We start from the raw sequence: 24,896 nt of genomic DNA on the forward strand, positions 1-24,896 counted from the left end.
TTCTGTTCCAATTAAGATGTAGGCCACTTAGCCTACCAAGTCTATTCCACCATTTCAATGAGAGGGGCTGATATTTCTTTCAAGGTTAGCATTTTGTCTCCACATCAATACATTGAATGATCCAGCCTCACTAGCCCCTTGCAGTAAATAATTCCACATGGAGGAATTTCTTTAACCTGCCTGTATCTCAAATGAACAAATCGCAGTGAGTCTGTCCTTGTTAAAGAGACCATATTAAGACCAATGTACCCTCTTGTGTTTTTGAATCTTTCAGAAAGATCTTTTCTCCAGTTTTCTATATGCCATGAATACCAGCCCAACCTCTTCCAACTCTTCCCATTTAAGGAAATCCTTTAATCTTGAATCTACCCTCTGGGCTGTTTTTCAGTGCCATCTATACCTTTTGGATAAGAAATGAAAACTCTTCAGTATTTCAGTGTGATCTTTGAAGTAACTTGAGTTTAAGTGAGACCTGCAGCGTGCTCTTAGCTTAAGTTCAGCAACTTTTCTAGATCTTAGTTTTTCTTAGTTGTGCAGGAAACACTGTTAGCAAGTGAGTATTGTTACAACTGATTCCAGATGCAACACTCCAAGCTCCCACCCTCTTCATCTAGCATATAATGGAATTCCACCCTGTTTCCTTGCCTCAGTTGGTCACTGCAAGCTTAATGAATTCATTTTTCCTCATGACTATTTTTGAGTTCCAAAGTTTGTATTTCAAAACTAGCTAATTTACTTTTTTGTAACTCCAAGAAAAATCTGATTCAGTCATACAGTATTAAGGAAGTGCAATAAATGTTAACATTAGTGAATAAACTCCATGGGTGGGGGAGAAGAAATACAACCAAATCAGTTGCTGTATCAATAGCCTTTCTACTGCACCACACCACACCCCACCCCAACAACAACCTCCACCACTGCATAAATGTTGCACTCCATTCTGCTTACCAGCTGTCATTTCCACTCAACACTAGTGGCTTGGATGATTCCTGACTGGCTGTGATCCCAAAAGTTTTTGTTTTGAGAACAAAGCCAGTCTTCAGCTTGTCTGTGAAGGATGGTGAGGCTTTGCAGCCATTCAGCCGGGTGGTTCTGCTTCTACTGACCTCCCTTGTTTTCAATGTGGTCTGGATCTTTAAGTTCAGGAAGAGTTGATTTATTTTATTTAGCTTTTCATCTCAGCAGATTGTAAAAAATTTCTCTCCCTTTCTCCTCTTGCCCCCCCCCCCCCCCCCACCTCTGCCAAATGGGTGCTCTTCAGTTCTGACCATTTTCAGAACTAGAACACCCAAAATAAGACCCACATCTCTTCAGTTGGTTTTGCACACCCTTCTCTCTTTTTTCCATCTCCCAACACACTATCCATTCTTGAGGGGGCATGCCTTGTTTCTTGCACGCTGCTTTCTTCTACCCTTGTGTATTTGGTCTGTTACACCCCATCAGAAGATGATAATTCACCTTTCAATATCTGACTGCTGGAGTTAAGACAGATGTTAAAACTGATTTCTCTTGCTGAACGCTCCCCAGGTCTAATGTTCTGTGATCTCTCAAGTATGAGCATAACCCAAACAATCCCTGATCTATGTTCTTGGAATTTTCTTTCCAAGGTGTTTCTTTTGCATGTCTTATTTGTTCTCAAACTTGTCTTACTAGTTACATTGGCATTGTCTCAAATCATGAAATTTATCATTGTTACTATTTGACTCTTGGGAAAAAACTCTTGGCAAGTGCCTGAGGTGACAATGGGGGAAGCTTTTTTGAGCTAGTGACCATAATTATATTAGTTTAAAAATTGATGATGGGAAAGGGTAGACTAGATATAATGGTTGAAGTTCTAAATTGAAGGCTAATTTTGACAAAACTTGCATAAGTTGATTTGGAGGCAGGTGTTCACAGGCAAAGGGATACTTGAAAATGGGAAGCCTTCAAAAATGAGATGACAAGAGTCCAGAGACCATTTACTCCCATTAGGGTGAAAGGAAAGGCTGGTAGATATAGAGAATGTTCAATAACTAGAGAAATTGAGGTTTTGGTTAAGAAAAAGGAAGCATGTCTGGGAGAGACAGGATGGATCAAGTGCATCCTTAAGCGTATAAAGGTAGTAGGAGTATGCTGAAGTAGGAAATGAGGGCAAAAAGGGGACATGAGAAATCTTTGGATTCTCCTTAACTCCATTTGCCAAAGGGTTTTCACAAATGAAGGACAAAAGGGTAATTAGGGAGAGAATGGGCCCCTTAAAGATCAGCAGGAGATGGTGGATATACTAGACAAGTATTTTGCATCAGTGTTTACTGTGGAGAAGGACATAGAAGATGTAGGGAAATAGATGGTGAAAACTTGATTTCCTTTTTTACAGAGGAAATAGTGCTGGATGTATTGAAAGGCATAAGTGGATAAATCTTCAGAACCTGATCAGATGTACCCTAGAAGTCTGGGAAGCTGGGGAAGTGATTGCTGGGCCTCTTGCTGAGATATTTGTATCATCAATAGTCACAGGTGTGCTGGAAGTAGAGGTTAGTTAATGTGCTAGTATTTTAAGTGGTAAGGGCAAGCCAGGGAACTATAGACCAGTGAGCCTGATGTCAGTGATGGGCAAATTGTTGGAGGGAATCCTGAGGGACAAGATTATATATTTGGCAAGGTGAGGTGATCAAGGATAGTCAGTGGTTTTGTGTGGGAAGTCATGTCTCATGAACTTGATTTGAGGTTTTTTAAGAGGATTGAGGACAGAGCAGTAGATGTGATCTATGTGAACTTCAGTAAGATGCTTAACAAGGTTCCCCATGGGAGACTGTTGAGCAAGGTTAGATCTCATGGAACATGGAGAACTGGCTTGAAGGTGGCTGATGGAGGGTGGTAGTGAAGGTTTGTTTTTCAGACTGGAAGCCTGTGACCAATGGAATGCCACAAGGATCAGTGCTGGCTCCACTACTTTGTTCACTTTATGTAAAATGGTTTGGATGTGAGCATGGCAATATTGTCATCGGTTTGTAGATGACGCCAAAATTGGAGGTGTAGTGGACAGTGAAGAGGGGTTACCTCCGATTACAACAGAATGTGGAGGAGATGGGCCAATGGGCTGAGAAGTGGCAGATGGAGTTTAATTCCGATAAATGCGAGATGCTGCATTTTGGGAAAGTAAATCTTAGCAGGGCTTATACACTTAATGGTAAGGTCCTAGGGAGTGTTGCTGAACAAAGATATTGGAGAGCAGATTCATAGCTCCTTGAAAGTGGAGTCACAGGTAGATAGGATAATGAAGGTGTTTGGTATGCTTTCCTTTATTGGTCAGAATATTGAATACAAAAGTTGGGAGGTCATGTTTAGATTAGATTCCCTACAGTTCAGACAGGCCCTTTGGCCCAACTACTCCACACTGACCCTCTGAAGAGTAACCCACCCAGACCCATTCCCCTAACTAGTGCACCTAATGCAATGGGCAATTAAGCATAGCCACCTCACCTAACCTGCACATCTTTGGTTGTGGGAGGAAACCCACACAGACACTAGGAGAATGTGCAAACTCTACAGACAGTCACTTGAGGCTGGAATCTAAGCTGGGTCCTTGCTGCTGAGAGACAGTAATGCTAACCACTGAGCCACCATAACACCCTATTTTTTTTTTGGTGGGGGGGGTAAAATTGTTGTGGCTGTGCAGGACATGGGTTGGTCACTTATGGAATACTGCATGTAATTTGGAGTCCTTCCTATCCGAAGGTTGTTATGAAACTTGAAAGGGCTCGAACGATTTACAAGGATGTTGCCACGGTTGGAGGATTTGAGCTATAGGGAGAGGTTGGATAGGCTGGGGCTATTTTTCCCTGGTGGCTTTATTGAGATTTATAAAAATCATGAAGGGCATGGATAGGATAAATCGGACAGTGCCCTCCTTGGGGAGGGAGGAAGGGGAAGAGAGTCCAGCCGTAGAGGGTATAGATTTAGGGTGAGGGGAAAGATATAAGGAGACCTAAGGGGCAACTTTTTCATATGTATGGAATGAGCTACCAGAGGAAGTGTTACAATTGTAACATTTAAGAGGTATCAGGATGGCTATATGAATGAATAGGAAGGATTTGGAGGGACATGGGCTGGGTATTGGCAAATGGGACTAGATTGGGTTGGGATATCTGGTCAGCATAGATGAGTTGGACTGATGGGTCTGTTTCTGTGCTATATGTCTCTATGACTCTGACTCTAATTAAAGTTCCCCACATTTTTTACAGTGAGCCCTCTGCCAGGGAGGGGACAGTAAAGTGGTGATTTGTATGGGGTTTGATAAGTAGGGCACAGATCAATTGTAAGCAAGGTAGGCAACAAGTTATGTGGAAGACAACTGTTGGTAAAGCAAAGGCTCCAACATGCTTTCCAAAGTGGAGTTGCCTACAGTGGGACCATCAACAGAAAGATAAGAGAATGAACTAGAAATCTCCTCAGTCAGGGGAAATGTAGAGTAATAGGTAGGGGAATGGTTAGGTTATTCTTTGGAAAGTCACTGTGAACTTGTTGGGCTAAATGGCCTATTTCTGCACGGTGTAGAGATTCTACGAATTAAATTAATAGTTACAATCACTGAACTACAAACCTTTTTGTGTAAAGAATAGCAGATTGGGGAGAAAGATGCATACCTGAAGGAGTATTGCGGGTACGAGGGGCTTTGTTTCAGGAACATGAACGCCATTCCCCACTTCTCTGCTTGGAAGGGGTTGTATCTCTGGGATATCCTGCAGAATCTGAGCTCTTTCATAAAGACTGGGGCTGAAAAATACCTGGCAACTAGGTGGGAAAGTCGTAAAGAGGAAGGATTAGATTACTTAGTGTGGAAACAGGCCCTTCGGCCCAACAAGTCCACACCGACCCGCAACCCACCCATACCCCTACATTACCCCTTACCTAACACTACGGGCAATTTAGCATAGCCAATTCACCTGACCCGCACATCTTTGGACTGTGGGAGGAAACTGGAGCACCCGGAGGAAACCCACGCAGACACTGGGAGAACGTGCAAACTCCACACAGTCAGTCGCCTGAGTCGGGAAATGAACCCGGGTCTCAGGCGCTGTGAGGCAGCAGTGCTAACCACTGTGCCACCGTGCCGCCCACAATCTGCCTTAATGATTAAGGATGAAATAATTTTCATGAGGTAAGTAGTAAATAATGATTTTATAGGTGGAATCAAGAAGTGGATTGAGGACTGGCAGCGGTTAAGAAGTAATTGGTTATATACGTCATGAAAATTGACAAGTATGTAGCAAAGATTTTTTTAATGAGGAATCTTTATACAAATTGCGATACTCAGAATAGCATGTTAGAGATTTGAGGGACAGGCAGGAAACCAGTCTTAATAGACTTACTAATAAATAGTGAACTAAATTTAGATAATCACCTAAATTAGTGTGTAAGTATTTGTCTAATGGTGGTTCAGATTCTGATTGCCTTCACCCGTGCATTTGTGAAACTTAGATTGCCCATCAATTCCAAGAAAACTCAGATCCTCTATCGACTGTCACCAACTGAGACAAATTGGACAGAAACATTAATTCGATTTTGGTGAAACAACCCTGGAAAGCATAGACCCCTTTCTATATTTTTGAAGTCACCTCTTTTCCAACATCAACCTTAATGATGAGATCCAATGCCATCTTGAATGCACTGGAACAGCTTTTGGACATATCCAGACATGAGTCTTGAACATTTAAGAGTGGTTTGGAGGGATATGGGCTGGGTGCTGGCAGGTGGGACTAGATTGGGTTGGGATATCTGGTCGGCATGGATGGGTTGGACCAAAGGATCTGTTTCCATGCTGTACATCTCTAGGACTCTATGATCACGACATCCAGACAGACACCAAAATGTTAGTCTACAAAGCAGTGGTGATCCCAATGCTTCTGTATGCATCAGAAACTTGGAAAACATATCGACGACGTCTGAAGGCACTTGAAAAGTTCCATCAATGCTGCCTTCGAAACATCTTGAATATCAGTTGGGAAGATTGACACTGGCTCTTCTATGTGCTGAATGAAGCAAAAACAACAAGCATTGAAGCCTATGTCATCAAGAACCAACTAAGATGGAGTGATCATGTTGTTCGGATGAAAGACTAACATCTGCTGAAACGAATCTTCTACTCCCAGAAGAGATTCCAAGACATTTTAAAAAACCAATATGAAGAAACGTAACATTGACATCAATGATAGGGAAACCATTGCCAAGGACAGGAAACTCTGGCAAACTATCATCTGAGAAGGAACAGCAACTTTCGAAGCCAACAGATGGGCAGAACGAGAAGAGAACAGAAAGCAAGGCAGCAACTACCAAAGCCCAATCTGTCATCTGGAACTATTTGTTCTGAATGTGGAAGAACTTTCAAAGCCAAGATTGGACTCTTAAGCCACCTGAGAGCCCATAAATAGAATGACGACCATCGTCCACGACCTGGCGAGAGAGCCATGATGATGGTGATGTATGTTTGGAAAGGAGAAACTTGAAACAACAACTGAGATTCTAGATCTAGGCAAGGCTCACTTTACTACGATGAGACAGAGGCAAACAGATAAATCTGTTGGACAAGCAGCTGACCATTTTAAACCTTGTGACGAGCCTTTATAAAAGGTGCATCATGCCTGAAAAAGCTGATTAGTCATCTCTTCAAAAAGAAAATTCTAGAGAGGTGGGCAGGGAAATTTCTGTGCAAGTTTATTTATATGGATTGTTTTGAAGGCATTTAATTTTAATTCCTTTAGTTAGCTGGTCTCAAGTTGAAGGTCATAGAATTGAGGGAGTAATTAACAACTTGTTTGGGGAAATTGGCTGAGCTGAAAGAGACAGTAGTGACAGTGGGCAGTGTCACGCCTTCGCATAGCCTATTTTAAATATGGCATATAAGTTCTGCAGCTGTTGTTCATTTTAAACTGGCCACAAACAAGTGGCTGGCATGGGTTAGGAGACTTTAGCCCTGTATATATCAGTATTTCAAGCTTCAGAGATCCTAACTGAATAACTCATTATGCATTCCTCCCCCTCAGACACAAAAATCTAGAAATCTATGAGTTCAACATGTAACAAACATGATATGCAAGGGCCCATCAACCACAAGTAAATGCAAATGACTTCATCTGTTACCTATTGTGTAGCAATGATCTTGTACTTCCAAACCAATAGCACTTCGTCACATGACTGACCTTGTCTTCAGCGTTTGATAATACCATAAGGCCATTGACTACCCTTATCACTAGATTATTAGTCCAGAAACTCAGATAAATGTTCTGGGAACGTGAGTTTGAATTCTGCCACGGCAAATGGTGGAATTTGAATTCCTTAATAAAAAATCTGGAATTAAGAATCATTCACCATGAAATCATTGTCAATTGTCAGAAAAGCCCATCTAGTTCACTAATGTGAAGGAAAGGAAACCGCTATCCTCACCTGGTCTAGCCCATAGCAATGTGGTTGACTCTCAATTGCCCTTTGAAATGGTCTAGCAAGTTAATCAGTTGTACCAATCACTAAAAAATCTCAAAGAAATGAAATTGGCTGGATCACCTAGCATTGACCTCAGCACTGAAAAAGACAACAGCAGAAACAGCCCTGTCCCTGCAAATCCTCCTCACTAACATCTGGGGGCTAGTGCAACAATTGAGAGAGTTGTCTCACAGACTTGTCAAGCAACAGCCTGACATTGTCTGTAAGATATGATTCCATGAGTATGACAATGTTCCAGACAATGCCATCACCATCCCTGGATATGTCCTGTCCCACTAGCAGGACAGACCCAGCAGAGGTGGCAGCACAGTGGTATACAGTCAGGAGGGAGTTGACCTTAGAGTGTTCAGCATTGAGTCTGGACATCAAGAAGTCTCATGGCTTCAGGTTAAACATGGGCAAGGAAACTTCCCTCTGATTACCATGTACCGTCTTCCCTCATCTGATGAATTGGTACTTCTCTATGTTGAACAACACTGAGAGGAAGCACTGAGGATGGTTAGGGTACAAAATGTATTCTGGATCAAGGATTTCAATGTCCACCACCAAGAGTGCCTCGGCAGCAGTACTACTGATTAATCTGGTCAGGTCCTAAAGGACACAGCTGCTAGACTGGGTCTGTGGCAGGTGGTGAAGGAAGCAACAAGGGGAAAAAACATACGTGGCATCACCCTTACTAACCTGCCAGCTGCAAATGCATCTGTCCATGACTGCATCAGTAAGAGTGACCACCGCACAGTTCTTGTGGAGATGAAGTCCTGCCTTCACACTGAGACTAACATCCATCTTGTTGTGTGGTACTATCATTGTAGTATATGGGCCAGACTTCAACCAGATCTAGTACTCAAGACTGGGCATCCATGAGGCACAGTGGCCCATCAATAGCAGCAGAATTGTACTCCAGCACAATCTGTAACCTCATGGCCCAGCATATTGCCCACTGAATCATTACCATCAAGCCAGGGGATCAACCTTGGTTCAATGGAGACGGCAGGAGAGCATGTCAGGAGCAGCATCAGACATACCTGAAGATAAGGTATCAACCTGGTAAAGCCACTAAACAAGACAACTTGCATGCCAAACAACATATGCAGCAAGTGATAGAGCTATGCAATCCCACAACCAACGGATCAGATCTAAGATTTTGCAGCAATCATCAGCCAGATGTGTCCAGCGGATGATCCATGTTGGCTCCTCCAATGATCCCCAGTCAATTCGATTCACTCCATTTGATATCAAGAAATGGTTGGAGACACTGGATACTTCAAATGCCACTGGCCCTGACAATGTTCTGGCAATAGCACTGAAGGCTTGTGCTCCAGACCTTGCTGCTTCCTTAGTCAAGCTGTTCCAGTACAGTTACAACACTGGCAACTACCCAGCAATGTGGAAAATTGCCCAGGTTATGTCCAAAAATAAAAAGCAGGACAAATCCAACCTGGCCAGTTTCCACCTGTCAGTCTACTCCTCATCATCATTAAAGTGATGGAAGGTGATATCAACAGCACTAACAAGCAGCACCTGCTCAGCAATAACCTGCTCAGTGACACCCAGTTTGGGTTCCACCAGGGTCACTTAGCTCCATTCCTCATTACAGCCTTGGTTCAAACATGGACAAAAAAGCTGAATTCCAGAGGGGAGAGAAGAGTGACAGCCTTTGACATCAATGCTATATTTGACTGAGTGTGGCATCAAGGAACTCTAACAAAACTGGAATCAGTGGGTGTCGGGAGGCAATGATTGGGGTCATACCTGACACAAAGGAAGATGGTCGCGGTTGTTGGATGTCAACCACCTCAGCTCCAGGATATCACCACAGGATTTCCTCCAGACAGTGTACTTGGCCAAACCATCTTCAGCTGTTTCGTCAATGACCTTTCCTCCACCATAAGTGGATATATTTACTGATGTTTGCATAATGTTCAACAGCATTCGCAATTCCTCAAATACTGAAGCAGTCCATTTCCAAACGCAACAAAATCTGGACAATATCCAGGCTTGGGCCAACAAGTGACAAGTAACATTTGTCTCACACAAATGCCAGGCTATGACCATCACCAGCAGGTCAGGCAGCATCCAAGGAACAGGACATTTGATGTTTCAGGCATAAGCCCTTCATCAGCCTTATGCCCGAAACGTCGAATCTCCTGCTCCTTGGATTCTGCCTGACCTGCTGCGCTTTTCCAGCAACACATTTTCAGCTCTGATCTCCAGCATCTGCAGACCTCACTTTCTCCTCTATGACTATCACCAATAAGAGTCACTCTAACCACCGCCTCTTGACATTCAACAGTGTTACCATCACTGAATCCCCCAATGTCAACATCCTGGGTGTTATCATTGACCACAGACTCAACTGGACTCACCACATAAACACATGGGTACAAAAGCAGGTCAGAAGCTAGGGATACTGTGGCGTATAATTCACCTCCTGACTACTCAAAGCCTATCTACCATCTACAAGGCATAGATCAGGAGTGTGATGGAGTATTCCCCACTTGCCTGAATTGCAGCTCCAGCAACACTCAAGAAGCTTGACACCATCCAAGAGAAAACTATCCACTCGATTATCATTATAGCCACAAGCACCCACTCCCTCCACCACCGATGCTCAGTAGCAGCAATGTGTACCACCTCCAAGATAAACTGCAGAAATTCACCAAAGATCCTCAGAAAGCACCTTCTAAGACCGCAGACTCCCCCCAGACGTGATCGACGATGCCCTCCACCGCATCTCCTCCACTTCCTGCTCCTCTGCCCTTGAGCCCCGTCCCTCCAACCACCACCAGGACAGAACCCCTCTGGTTCTCACCTACCACCCCCCCAACCTCCGTATACAGCGTATCATCCGCCGTCATTTCCGCCACCTCAAAACGGACTCCACCACCAGGGACATATTTCCCTCCCCTCCCCTATCAGCGTTCCGAAAAGACCAATCCCTCCGTAACTCCCTCATCAGGTCCACACCCCCCACCAACCCAACCTCCACTCCCGGCACCATTCCCTGCAACTGCAGGAAATGCAAAACTTGCACCAAACCTCCTCCCTTACCTCTCTCCAAGGTCCCAAGGGATCCTTCCATATCCGCCACAAATTGACCCACACCTCCACACACATCATCTATTGCATCCGCTGCACCCGATGTGGCCTCCTCTATATTGGGGAGACGGGCCGCCTACTTGCAGAACGCTTCAGGGAACACCTCTGGGACGCCCGGACCAACCAACCCAACCACCTCGTGGCTCAACACTTTAACTCCCCCTCCCACTCCACCAAGGACATGCAGGTCCTTGGACTCCTCCATCGCCAGAACATAACAACATGACGGTTGGAGGAAGAGCGCCTCATCTTCCGCCTGGGAACCCTCCAACCACAAGGGATGAACTCAGATTTCTCCAGTTTCCTCATTTCCCCTCCCCCCACCTTGTCTCAGTCGATTCCCTCGAACTCAGCACCGCCCTCCTAACCTGCAATCTTCTTCCTGACCTCTCTGCCCCCACCCCACTCCGGCCTATCACCCTCACCTTGACCTCCTTCCACCTATCACATCTCCATCGCCCCTCCCCCAAGTCCCTCCTCCCTACCTGGTATCTTAGCCTGCCTGGCACACTCTCCTCATTCCCGATGAAGGGCTTATGCCCGAAACGTGGAATTTTCTGTTCCTTGGATGCTGCCTGACCTGCTGCGCTTTAACCAGCAACACATTTTCAGCTCTGATCTCCAGCATTTGCAGATCTCACTTTTTACTCGAAGATAAACTCCATTGAGGAGTGACCCAGAGTCTTCAAACATTCCCCATATGTTAAGCTTTTCATTCCTGGGACCATTCTTGTGAACCTCCTCTGAACATGCTCCAGGGCCAGTATATCCTTCCTGAGGCATGGGACCCAAAACTGCACACAATACTCCAAATGTGGTCTGACCAGGGCGTTATAGAGTCTCAGAAGTAAATCCCTACTTCTATATTCTGTCCTCTCAAAATAAATGCCAACATTGCATTTGCCTTCTAACTACTGACTCAATTTGCAAGTTTACCCTGAGAGAATCCTGGATGAGAACTCCCGACTGTCTTTGCAGTTCAGACTTCTAAATTTTCTCCTTGTTTAGAAAGTAGTCCATGCCTCTGTTCTCCTTACCGAAGTGTATGATGTCACACTTTCCCACACTGTATTCCATCTGTCACTTTTTTTACCCACTCTCCTAACCTTCTCCTGACTCTCTGCCTCCTCAGTGCTACCTGTCCCTCTATCTACCTTTGTATCGTCTGCAATCTTAGCCAGAATGCTCTCAGTTCCTTCATCTCGATCAATAATATATAATGTGAAAAGTTGCAGTCCCAGCACTGAGCTTTGCAAAACACCACTTGCCATTCTCAGAAAGACCCTTTTATCCCCACACTCTTTTTTTTCTGACAGACAGCCTAGCATTTTTACCTCTAACAGCATAGGTCCTTATCTTACTCAGTAGCCTCCTGTGTGGCATCTTGCCAAAGACCTTCTTGAAGTCCAGGTAGATAACATCCACTGAGCCTCCTTGGTCTAACCTGCTCATTACTTCTTCAAAGAATTCTAGCAGATTTGTCAGGCATGACCTCCCCTTGATGAAACCATGCTGACTTTACCCTATTTTACCATACCAGCCTCTATTACGTCCTCTGGCAGCTTACTCCATACACACATCAGCCTCTGTGTGAAAAAGTTGCCCCTCAGATCCCTTTTAAATCTTCCCCCCCCCCTCACTTTAAATCCATGCCCTCCAGTTTTGGACATCCCTACCCTGGAGAAAACACCTATTGTTTACTTACCCTATCCATGTTCCTTATGATTTTATAAATCTCTATAAGGTCTTCTCACAGAGTCTGATGCTCCAGGGAAAGTAACCCCAGTCTATTTGGCTTCTCCCTGTACCTCAAACCCTCCAACCTTAGTAACATTCTCCGAAATCTTTTCTGAACCTTTTCAAATTTCACAACATTCTCCCTATAGCAGAGAGACCAGAATTACACACAGTATTTCAGTAGTGGCCTAACCAATGTCCTGTACAGCCGCAACACCGCGTCTCAATGCCTGTACTCAATGCACTGACCAGTAAAGGCAAGCATACCAAACAAAGGCAGTAAGAGCCATATTTCTTAAAAAAAAAATCTGGTGACTGTTTCATCTTAAAAGGCTCCTCCGCATTTTTCAAAATCCACCAGACCAGATACTGATCTCTTGAAGAGAAACATACAAGTGTCTCATGTCAGCAAAATCTTGTAACCAAAGAAGCTTATATCTAAGTTGGCACTGTAAGTAGCAACTAAGAAACTTTTCACTGCACTCATTGATATATGTGACAATAAAGGCTAATTCTAATTCTAATTGATGATTGTTGAACATCCATATCTTTGAAAGAATCTTAGAATAAACCCAGGATTGGAATTCAGCCACTGAACACACATACACTATTCTTTCAGAAAGTAAACACTGCACTTATTACATGTAATGACAGATTTTTACTAAGAAGGACAAAATATATAAACTGGCTTTTGTTCACCAGTTGTAGAAATGTTTTCTTCACTGTTTCATTTCCATGGGTGTGATGTAACAGTTAGACTTTCACAATGACTGTGTTAATAAATGACCCTGTTTATTTAAACACAGGAAGGAATGCTTAGTGCTGTTAATTACATTGGCTGCAATGCACCAAGGCCTGAAAAACATCCACACCTTCCTTTTCACAAAGTACACTGATAATGGAGAGTGAGGGTAAGGCTGTAAGAGTTTTTTTATTCTGACCTGGGCCTGCCTGTAACAGGTAGGCACTCTGATTAACAGGGTGTAACTCATCATTCCCCTGCAAGGAATATTCACATTGTGTTAAGAATTGAGAGTTGGTTTGCAAGGGACTAAAGATTGTCAGCAATGCTGATGAAAGGATAAAATTACAAGGTGATCTTGGTCGATTATGTGATTGGGTACAAACTGGAAAGTGTAAGTCTTGTAATTTGTACATAAAACAAACAGAACCGGGACTATCCCGAATGGGATCAGCTAAACATTATGAAATGTTTGAAGACACTTGAGTCTTGGTACTTAGGTCATTAAAATGTACAGAAAATAATCAAATACTCATCAAATGCATACCTTAAATCTCAAAACATCGAATACAATGGATAGATGTAATTTTTAAATATATAATTACACAATGGCTGTGAACAATATAGCCACCACACCCTTGGAAAGATGCATTATCCTTGATGGAGTATGATGCAATTTGTATTGTCGGGTGGGTGCCCATTCCTGATTGTACTTAAAGACCCACAGCACTGCAATTGGCACTTTACTGCCCTGTGAAAGGTCTGACCAAGCCACTCCATGAATAACTGCCTTGCCATCAATGCCCACATCCCATGGAAAAAAACACTAATTTTGCAACTGAGTTTGACAGATTTTCCTAAACTATTTATTAAGGCATTTCAAGTAAAGATGGATATATGGAGTGAGGTCACTGATACACCGTGATCTCATTGTTAAAAATCACACAACACCAGGTTATAGTCTAACAGGTTTATGTGGAAGCACATTATCTGAAATGGCAAGTTTAAAGAACAGTGAATGAAACACGAAAGGAAGGAATTACTTAACAAGCCGCGTGTTCCCAGGCCAGTCACAGATTGCAATAACCGGGACAGAAAGAATCGATTTATTGGAATGGGGAAACCCCCCGTGAGGCAGGGAGCTGCTGCACTGCGATTGGTTTCCTCACCAATTAGCGGCTATAAAGCGGGTTGGTGCTCAGGGGCGGGCACAGATTCAGGTAGCGCGATGGGATATTGGTTGGTTTGGTGTCTGTGCCTTTGGGCCACTCGGCCCTTCCTGGTCTCTGCTGTGTGTCCTCCGGAGCCGGGCTGGAGGCTGCCGTGTGGCCTGGCCACTATCAACAGCACTGAGTGCATCAAGCAGGGCTGCTGCTTTCAGTCCCCGAGTCTCAGTGGGCAATCCTGTTTCTACAACCTGAGAGACAGCCCAGGTAAGCAGCACAGCCTCCTCCTGGAGCGGAGCCCACCCCGAATGGGGGGGAAGGAAGCATGAGGACCACCCCAGCCTGGCACTGAGGAAATAACCCGGGACTTGTTGGTGTTTCCTTGTACAATGGTGAAGGGCTGTTTGTGGGGAGTCAGTGGGAGGGAGGCAAAGGGACCTGCCCCTGAGGAAATAGACTAAGAGAAACCAGCGCCCCTCCTCCCTACCTCTTACCTTGGCTCGCTTGGCACACCCTCCTCCTTCCTGAAGGGCTTATGCTCGAAACGTCGAATTCTCTATTCCTGAGATGCTGCCTGGCCTGCTGTGCTTTGACCAGCAACACATTTTCGGCTTATGCCCTAAACGTCGATTCTCCTGTTCCTTTGCTTGACCTGTGCTTTTCCAGCAACACACTTATTATTCCTGAGGAAATAACCCAGGAACATGATGCTGTCCCTCCCTCGTTGTGTTGGGGACAGTGAAGCTGCTGGTTGGTTTGAAGGATAATATTGTTATTAAAAGTCTGCTTCTAAAATAACAATCTCTTTGAAGAAGGTTAATTGGATGATACTGCATAGGTTCCTAATGTTGAGGTGGTTATCACTTGCTGTAACTGCTAAGAGGGTATTTTTGTTTGCTGTGTGAGGGTAGAAACTTGCTGCTGTTGCTTGGAACACTTGTGTTCTTCCCAAGGAAGAATTTGAAAACCTCCATGTACAGGCAATGGAGAATATCAAATAAGTGTTTAAGTAGATAAATGCCAGGGTCTATGTAGCCTGCCTGTCCACATTGGTGGGGATAAATTGCTGTATATCAACCTTCACTGAGCTTGGGTGTCAGAGGGAAAAGCTAGCAGCTATGGGTCAGTTTGTCTAACAGTGGGTGTTTCTGTAAACACTTGAAGCAAATCAGATCTTGACCTTGTTGTAGAAACTTGAATGAATTAAATGCCAGTTTGTGATTGGCAGACTGTCTAAATGTTTCTCCATCACCACATGGTGGGTATTGCCTTGATATCTTGTAAGGGGAAAGACTTATGACCTGAGGGGTAATCTCTTTGGGCAGAATGGTATCTGTATGGAATGGACTGCCAGAGAAAGTGAGGCAGGTACAACATCGACTGTTCATGATAAAACTTTGGGAAGGTACATGAATGGGAAGGGTTTGTGGGGATAATGCCCCAAATGTGGGTTATTGGAACTAGCTGGGTATCATGATCAGCATGGATTCCTTTTGACTGAAGGATTGGTTTCCATGCTGTGTTATCCTAGCTTTCTAAAAGCATGGATAATTATTGTTTGAAAGCAAAACTCATGGAATGGGGATTGAGACTTACAATGGGTCTCATGCTGGAGATATTAACATGAGGCTATAAATAGGACAGGACTTGTCAAACTGGTATCACATTTTCTAATGTGATTTACTGTCTGTCTTGTGGGGAAAATGTAACATGGTTACACTCTAGCACTATTTTAATGTTTTTGGGGGGGAGTGGAATAAAGCAATACATAAGCCAGAAGCGTTCATCTTTAGCCTTTGTGATCTGTCATGTTCCTTTGCCATGCTGCAGTTAGATTAGATTCTCCACAGTGTGGAAACAGGCCCTTCGGCCCAACCAGTCCACACTTCTCTTCTCTTCTGAAAAGCAACCCAGCCAGACCTATTTCCCTCTGGCCAGTGCATCTAATACTATGGGCAATTTAGCATGGCCAATCCACCTTAACCTGCACATCTTTGGCTGTGGGAGGAAACTGGAGCACCTGGATGAAACCGAGATGGGGGAGAATGTGTGGAGTTTGCACAGTCACCCAAGGCTGGAATTGAACTTGGGACCCTGGTGCTGTGAGGCAGTGCTAACTACTGTGCTGCCCTTGCTGTGACATAAGTCACCATTCTCTCTGGCACTATCCCTCCACCTCCACCTGGAGTCTGCGTTGGGCTCAGCTTGTTGTCACCTCCATGAATCTGCACAGGACATAGACACTGCCAGGAACCCAAATATTTTTCACCCCCCTTCCCGCCCCCCCCCCCCTGTCTTGAGACCAACTGGTTTGGTTAAGATGGATGTTTGGCATAAATGTTTCTTCCTTTTTGCTTCTCTAAAACTACAGTCAGTATTATTGTACTGAAACATTCCTATGCTTCCTGAAATCTTTACCTCTTGAGGGTTATAATGAAATGTTTCTGCCAGCATTGATTCTTTAGACATAAATGTCTAACTTGTTTGAATCACAGTCTTGAGTATCTCAGTGCATGTGACAATGCTAGGTGGTGTTCTGAATTTAGCTTGTTTGGCCCCTATTTGTTGAAATTTCAAACAATACAGTATTAAACTTGTTTGTCTAAGATGAGGCAGAAGTTTGCTTATTACAAAACTGGTATTACACTGTTATGAAGGTACAGCATGGAAAGAATTCAGTCCCACTTGTCTATGCCAACCAGACATACTGACTAGTCCAATTGCTCGGACTTGGTCTGCATCTCTCTAAACCCTTCCTATTTATATACCCAGCCAGATGTCTTTTTAAATGTAGTCGTACCAGCCTGCACTACCTCTGGCAGCTCATTCTATACTTGCACCACCTCCTGGAATAGGCTGTCCCTTTTTTTATACCTCCCATCTCACCCTAAACCTATGCCCCTCTAGTTCTGGACACTCCACCCTAGGGAAAAGACCTTGTCTATTTACCCTATCCATGCCCTTCATGACTTTAGTCTCTAAATGTGAGATGTTGTATTTTGGAAAGGCAAATCAGAACAGGACTTAGACACTGAATGGTAAGGTTCTAGGGAGTGTTGCTGAACAGACATCATAGTGCAGGTTTATAACTAAAAGTAGACTCAAATAGCAGAGTGAAGGTGGTGTTTCCAATACTTCATTAGTCAGAGCATTGAGTATAGGAGTTGGAAGGTCATGTTGCAGCTGTACAGGATATTGGTTAGGCCACTATTGGAATATTGTATCCAATTGTCCCTCTATTGGATGGGTGTGGTGAAAGCTTGAAAAGGGTTCAGAAGACTTCAAGGCTGTTACTGGGGTTGGAGGGTTTGAACTAGAGAAGTTGAATAGGCTGGGGCTGTTTTCCCTGGAGTCTCAGGTTGAGGGGTGACCTTAGAGGTTTATAACATTGACAGGTATGGATAGGGTAAACGCCAAGGTCTTTCTCTGGGGTGGGGATATCCAGAACTAAAGATTTAAGAGGGGCCTGAGGAGTGACTTTTCAGGCAGCAGGTGGTGTATTGAATGAGCTGCTGGAGGCTGGTGCCTTTCCAACACTTGAAAGGCATCTGGATGGGTATATGAATGATATGGAGGTGCCTGTGTTGGACTGGCTTGGCCAGCCCAAGATAATATAACAGCATGTTATCATACAACAGCTTTGGCTTTAAAAACCAGCTTTCAAAGCTTTGCTCTTTTTTCAGGTGTTAGGGAGGAGGATGTATTGGACACTTGCTTGGTAACTAAAAGATGAAAGGGTCATACAGTAGATTCAAATTGTTGAACAAACCTAGACGATGGTGGTTTTGATCAGCTTGAGTGGAGATGCAGGTTTTTATTGAAAGATTGTGGGATTTTATCAGTTACTGCCCCAAGATAACTTGAGCTTTTGTCAGCAGAAGACAGACCTCTTCAGTCAGATGTTTGTGATGCCTTAGTTAGTTTCCATGACTCCTAACATGAAGTCAGACTGGTTTCACTTCCAAAGCAGGAATTGTATAATGCCACATAGCAGCTCAGTAGTTAGCACTACCTCAGGACCAGGATCTAGATTCAGTGCCAGCCTTGGGTGACTGGAGTTTACACACTTCCCTCATGTCTGCAGGATTTGCTCCAGGTGTTCTGGTTTCCTCCCACAGTCAAGACCCGCAGGTTAGGTAAACTGGACAGGCTAAACTGCCCATAACGTTTTAGGATATGTTGGCTAGATGCATTAGTCACGGAATATTAAGCAAAAGGGTTGGGAAATGGGTTAGTGTGGACTTGTTGGGCCAAATGGCCTGTTTCCACACTGTAGGGGCTATAATTGTCTACAGATTCATTAACAACAGAATGAATCAGCAATGACAAATTGACCCCTAGATTTGTGAAGAAGGGCCACATGTAGTGTGACACAAACCAAGATCTTTGAAGCCATGAAGTTCATGGCTACTGAACCCAGTCTCTGCTTGGCAACACTACATTGTGTATCCCTGAAATCCACCTCAGATATTGACCTAAAGATCTGAGGCTGAATGTCCTTCACTGCTGAACTGTATCCCTCCAGGAGGGATATGGTGCTGTGCTAAACTAAACTAGTTTGTGGATGGGGTGGACCAAAAGGCTGCTGTCTACTGTGCAGCTAACGGTGCACCTGTCTCAAATTTGAGAAACTGCAGATGCAGGAATCCAAAATAAACTAGCAGGAGGCTGGAAGAACTTCAGCCAAGCAGCATCTGGAAATGAAGTCAGTGCTTCAAGTGTCACCCTTCAGGACTCTGTCTCAAATTTAGGATCCTGTGACTGTGTAATCGATATCATGTAAGATGTTTTGCTTGCATGCAAATGTTGGATTACTGTTTTTTAGATCTCTGCAAAGACTCAAAAGCTTTGGCTTTTTTTGTGGGGGGTTTGAGGCTTCATACCCCCCTTCCAATGATTTGGAGGCCATAACCACCAATGGGGAAACTGAACATTCATATTCTCTCTGCAGTGTGCACAGCAGATGACCAGTTCATTGTAGCAATCACCAGGAACCTGACCCGTCCTGCCCTCAACCTGTCATCTCTGCACGTGAAAGATGGACATGAAGCTGAGTGCAGGCCTAAGCTCATCACAGCGGAACTTGTAGCCTTCCATTTCCCAATTGCCTCTTGTGGCTCGACCCAGCGGGTGAGTATTGGAGGCTCCAGCATTCTGTCCCTTTGAACAGGCCAGCTCCCTATTAAACAGTGTCTTCCCTTGCAGGAGGAGAATGGGAGCTTTGTGTATGAAACAGATGTCTTGGGGAAGAGGATGATTCAGAGGGGGCCACTGGGCTCAATAACACGGGACAGCACCTTCAGGTGAGAGGGCAGTGGGATTTGTGGGTATGGAGAGGGAAGTGTTACTGACTGAAATTCCACCACCTATTTGTGTCTCAACAGCCTGCACGTCCAGTGCAAGTACAAGGGGGAGCATGAGGCAGGCTTACAAATCAATGTCTCAGTTTACACCCTCCCTCCACCACTAGCTGCTTCTGAAGATGGGATCCTGTGGCTGGAGCTGAGAATAGCAACAGGTAGTGCTGCCCTGGTAATAGGAGCACTGGGAATTGTATCCCTTCAGGGGAGTGACTGTTTTGGTTTGTTCTCCTTTTATTTTTGTCTGTTTAGATGGCAGCTACAGCTGGTGGTACAAGGACAGTGACTACCCCATTCAGAGAATCCTTCAGGAGTCGGTGTTTATTGAGGTTCGTGTGAAGGATCGCACTGACCCAATGATAGTCCTGAGATTGCGTGACTGCTGGGCAACTCCTGTGCCAGCCCCTGACCATGAGGTGCAGTGGAGTCTCCTGGTGAATGGGTAAGTAAATGGATAGGGTCATGGCTTTAGTTCACCAGACCATGATCAGCTGTTCCTGCCAACGTTAATGGATAAATGTTTCCATGCCCTTGGAGTCAAACAAATTCAAAGCAATTGATCCATCTCTAGGTTCTCCATCAAATTCACATCAGCCCACCTGACTGTTGCTGAAATACTGAACTCCATTTACATCCCACTGCAAACTAGTATAGGTGGTGATCTTCCACAATTACAGATGTACACAACTCAACATGCTTTTTTTCCTGTCATAAAAGTCCAATACAATAAGTGCTAGAGAAACAGCATCTGTAACTAGAAATCCTATGCAGTCCTTGTATTAATCCACTTGTTTGTCCATGTTATACCCACTTTTCTGTGAACAGATGCCTCTCCTTTCAGATCAAGTAACTATATACCACAGCCACAAATGGCCCTGTTAACATGGTTAAACCTGCCCTCTGTAAGGACTAGTTGAAATAATTGATCAGAAGATCCAAATGATCTTTCTAACTGAAGTGTGCATCAGGGGGCGTTTTGACAATACCACCACTGGACCGATTCTAACTTGACAGCTTATTGTAGACTCACTACAAACCAATTCTAAATTAGTTGTTTTCTTTAACCTGGAAGAACCGACTGGATTGGAGCAAGGGTGAACAAGGGAAAAATCTCCAACTTTCACTCTAGCCTTGATTACTGCTGTCATAAATGGCCAAGGTATTTATTGCAGTGGATCAGTCACTCCTGTCAGTGACTAAACCTTCCTGTTTCAGGTGTCCCTATGAAGGTGATGACTATCTGACCCTCCTACACCCAGTAGGTGTCTCTTCTGGCCTGCAGTTTCCAACCCATCACAAGCGGTTTGAAGTGAAGACGTTTGTTTTCTTGGATGGAGTGTCTGAGCAGCCCCTCTCTGGACAGGTAACCAAATGGAAGGAATGAGGCCAAGCTCATGAAATCCTCTTGCTGTGTCTCTGTACTGCAACCTGGGCTATTGATCCATGGGAAGCTCCCCTAACATCTCTCCTTCTTTCTAGGTTTACTTGCACTGCAGTGCTGAGGTTTGCTCTCTCTCTGCTCAGGATGACTGTACACCCATGTGTGGTCCAAGTGAGTTCCTCTTTTGTGGGAGGCAAAGGGTATTTAAATCTCTTGAGAATGTAATGAGCCATGTGAATAATGGAGAATTGTCAGATGTCATGTTTATTGAAGCATTTATAGGTTACAAAACAACTTCCCAGTGCAGGAGTATAACACGAAGTAAGGGGGTTAGCTCTCTTCTAAACCAGAAAGCATGAATTGGTCATCTAAGCTAGCACAAAATGAATGTTGGGATTCAGTTCACTAAATCCCCTTTGGCTCCTCCATTTCATGTGAATGTGCAATAGCTAAATTTGATTGCTGAGATGGGTAAAGGTTTGTAAAGAAAAATAGATGCTAATGTCTCTGACCTAGCAATACACCACTCCAGAGTAAATATTCTGGGGATCTGGGTCAAATCTCACCCCAGTCGGTAACTTGAATTCCAGAAGTCACTAGATTAAAGCTAGTTAATGGTGACCATGTAACTGATGTCAGCCTCTTCAAAAACTTCCTTTCAGGAAGTCTTCTGTCCTTGCTGGGTCTGACCTTCATTTGACTACTCCAGAGCCACTGCAAAGTGGCTGAATTTTCATTGCCCTCCAGATGGGTCTGAATTTTGGCTGGACCAGTTAAAAAGCACATAACATCAAGTGGGCAAGAGTTCTTGTAGCTCAAACAGTGAGCTTTTCCACTTCAGCAGGAAGACTACAACAGCATTGAGGGAAATAATAGCAGTAAAAGACTCTCCCCATATATGGATCATAGTTTGTTCCTAAGTGACTGCTGCACCTCAGGCTTCCCAACAGTTCCTTCAAGTACCAGTGAGATGATATTCTAAACTGTACAGTCTGGGTCACTGCCTTTCTAAACACACTCGAAACCCATTCAGAAGGTTTGTATTGACTGCTGGAATGATGGGTGAGCATAGTGGTGCCAAGGCTGAGGGGGAGGGGTCAGATAAGGTGACTGCTGAAGGATGACCTCTGGTTAGAGCTAGGCTCACTCTATGAAATGAGTGATCCACTGGAGATTCAGGCCCCCTTAGTTAAACTGTTGCAATTCAATAGTAGGCCCACTAAGGTAGACTTTAGGCATGATAGATTGAGGGCTAGACAATGCTTTGCAGCAGTTCAAGAAGGTTGGTCACCATCTTTGGGCAACTAGGGATTGGCAATGAATGAGCATTAATGACTGGGCCATGTCCCACAAGTGAATGAAGGAGTCAAGAACCCAATCTGATCTACCACCAAATGGTAGAATAGGTCGAGGGGCTGAATGACTTGGGAAGCCATCTGCTTCAGATTTGGAGTAACTTGCTTGTTGATGGAACTTCTGCTGTCCTGTCTGAGGCTTGATCCTTATACAGACTGAAAGGGATTTTTATTTCAATAGGAACTGAAATCCATGTCTGAAGCACTAACTTGTCCCCTTCAATGCCAATAAGAAAACAGGCCTGGATTTAATGGCCACAGAATCATGGCCCTTCTCTGAAGAACCAGAGATATAACAATCCACAGCAAGAACTTGCTCAACTGTTTGTGAGGGAATAGTTGTTTTGAACAAGCATTGTGAATGCTTACTTTGATTGCATTCTCCAACCTCCAGGTGAGACCAACAGCAATATTGAGCTTCCTTCCTGGCACTTCCCATTCCCAATAAACAACTGTTACATATACTTTATATTTCACTGGTCCATGAAATATAGTTGCATAAAAGGGTTCTTTCCAACTTCAATGGTTTGAATCATCAGTGTCCAATGCAGCCTTGAGTGAAAGCAGTGACTACAAAGTATGAAGGTTTCAGTTTTCACGAAAACATCAAATTAGGAGCAGGTAGGTAAGCATTTGCTACCTGCTGCAGAGCTGGATGAAGTACAGATGGTTCTCCACATAGTAACATTTCTGATCTTAGAGCAAACTCTCAACTAACTCCCCTAGCTTGGGTCAGAACTGTCTAATCTTTGTCTCCAACAGGGCAGCGCAGGAGTACCCATGACCATGAGGGGACAGTGGTGAGTGCACCTGGCCCAATCCTCCTGGGAGGGAGCAGCTACATTGCAAAGAAACAACTTGAAGCAAATGGTGAGTGAAGCCTCTGCAATAGGTCACCTGTGACCTCCAGCAAAAGAAACCATCCTCTGATCTCCTTTTTTCTCACTCCATAGATGTTGCTGGGACCCCTTGGGTTCTGCGTGGAGCAGCTATTGGCCTCCTGATGGTGTCTCTATCACTGCTGGTAGTGATGGTTGCAGTGTACATGAAGAGACCAAGAACTGCTGCTGTTTCTCCATGTGGTGAATTGTAAACCCTGAACAGAAATAAATCACATGGTGAAATGTGTTATGAGTCCTTGAACTGTCAGAGCAAACATCAAATTCTGATGCTGGTGAGGGATTGGGAACTGAAGCTATGCTGTTAAATCCAGAATCCACAATTCAGTCAGTTTGGTTCAGTTATACTGATTTTTTTTTTTAATCTTCCAAAGCAAATTGAACCAACCCAATAGTTTGGCCTCCATTGGAACAAGAGCAGTGTTCTGACCTGCTTAGCCACTGAATAATGTTCCCCTTGAATATCATTCCTATTTACCCTGAAATGTTTTCATCCACTACTTGGATGACTTTAATATTGAAGGCAGGTGTGGATAGATTCTGACTAACTCATCAGGGAATGTTCCAGAGATCCTAAAATAGGGAGGGGAAACTTAGGTTTAAATGGCAAACCCCAATTTGAGACCTCCACCCAAGAGGGAACATCTCCTCCGTCAACTAGACAATACTCACCCAACTTCATTGAGATTCCATGCTATTAGATGCATGTCCAGCCTTTCCTCATTCGTAACACTCCAGATCAGGGTTTGATCTTATTAGCTGCACTAATATTCTTCCCACAGCATAATACCTAGAAGTGTCTTATCAGTCTTCCAGTCTGTAGTTTTTTGCTTCCTTTCAGATTAACTCTTTCTGAATTAGTTGCATATATTAAACCCCCTCCAATGAAGGATATTTCAGATTAAAACAAATTCCTTCATCTCCAGAAGGTGAAGGCTCTCAGGACCTGGACACTTCCCAGCCTGTTGCTCTAACTGTTTGCTCATCTTTGCATTTTTTTCTCCTTATGACCACAGCCCAGAATTGATTTAAACTAGGAAATCTCGCTGTATCCTGAGATCTACAAAATACTTATCATCCAGTCTCTGGATCATTCCTGATGAGGTATGAGACAAAGGAAACTTATGTTTGGTACCCTCTAATCTCCACTCAGTCCAAACCTGATTGCTATGTACCTTTTGCACATTACTTTTCTCCTTGTGCATCTTTCCCTTCAAAGTGTGGATCCAGCATTTGGTAACTTGTCATCCTAGGATGGCTCACATTGAATATTTTAGATGTCTGCCACAGCACTTTATTGATCTGTCCTGAATTTATCAACCCAGCTTCTATACATGTATTGGCCCATGAGCTTAATGGCTATTCACACTAATGCATAATTCCATGACCACTACAAAGGAGCAGCAGGAATGGTCTTTCCCCATGGCTCCATGCCCAGTCTAGTATACAGCCTGCTCACTAGTTTTCAATGCATCCTATTTTAATATGGAAGTTAGTTCAGTTATGCTGAGGCCTCCAAGTTAGGTGCCCATTACTCTTTCTACATACCAGGCTTGGTGTAAAGTCACCTCAATCATCCTTGCACCTCAAATAATCATTCCTTTATGCTTCACCTTGCCACAAGGTCCACTAGAGGGGCACTGTACACTACTCCCATATGTAACTTGTCTTTATTACA

General features: G+C 44.0%; 2 protein-coding genes across 2 annotated transcripts in view; both read left to right on the forward strand.

Moving 5' to 3' along the window:
* Positions 1–868, forward strand: part of LOC132829047 (cystinosin-like) — a 28,007-nt gene extending 27,139 nt beyond the window's left edge. The window contains exon 11 of the mRNA XM_060846334.1: positions 814–868. Within this exon, the coding sequence (XP_060702317.1) occupies positions 814–868 (55 nt within the window). The remainder of the gene's footprint in view (positions 1–813) is intronic.
* A 13,417-nt stretch (positions 869–14,285) lies between these two features.
* On the forward strand, positions 14,286–23,197 carry LOC132829049 (zona pellucida sperm-binding protein 4-like). Its single transcript, XM_060846335.1, has 5 exons — positions 14,286–14,490; positions 19,836–20,025; positions 20,799–20,946; positions 21,063–21,135; positions 23,082–23,197. Exons 1-5 carry the CDS (start codon positions 14,286–14,288, stop codon positions 23,195–23,197), a joined length of 732 nt encoding a protein of 243 aa, XP_060702318.1.
* The last annotated feature ends 1,699 nt before the right edge of the window (positions 23,198–24,896 follow it).

This window comes from Hemiscyllium ocellatum, chromosome 28 (assembly GCF_020745735.1).
Source record: "Hemiscyllium ocellatum isolate sHemOce1 chromosome 28, sHemOce1.pat.X.cur, whole genome shotgun sequence".
Lineage (NCBI taxonomy): Eukaryota > Metazoa > Chordata > Chondrichthyes > Orectolobiformes > Hemiscylliidae > Hemiscyllium > Hemiscyllium ocellatum.

Bases quoted from the DNA above. Each gene is read 5' to 3' on its own strand.
- LOC132829049 (XM_060846335.1), top strand. From the start codon at position 14,286: ATGGGATATTGGTTGGTTTGGTGTCTGTGCCTTTGGGCCACTCGGCCC. The intron at 14,491-19,835 runs GTAAGCAGCACA...TTGTCTGTTTAG, and splicing joins CAACCTGAGAGACAGCCCAG to ATGGCAGCTACAGCTGGTGG. The intron at 21,136-23,081 runs GTGAGTTCCTCT...TGTCTCCAACAG, and splicing joins TACACCCATGTGTGGTCCAA to GGCAGCGCAGGAGTACCCAT.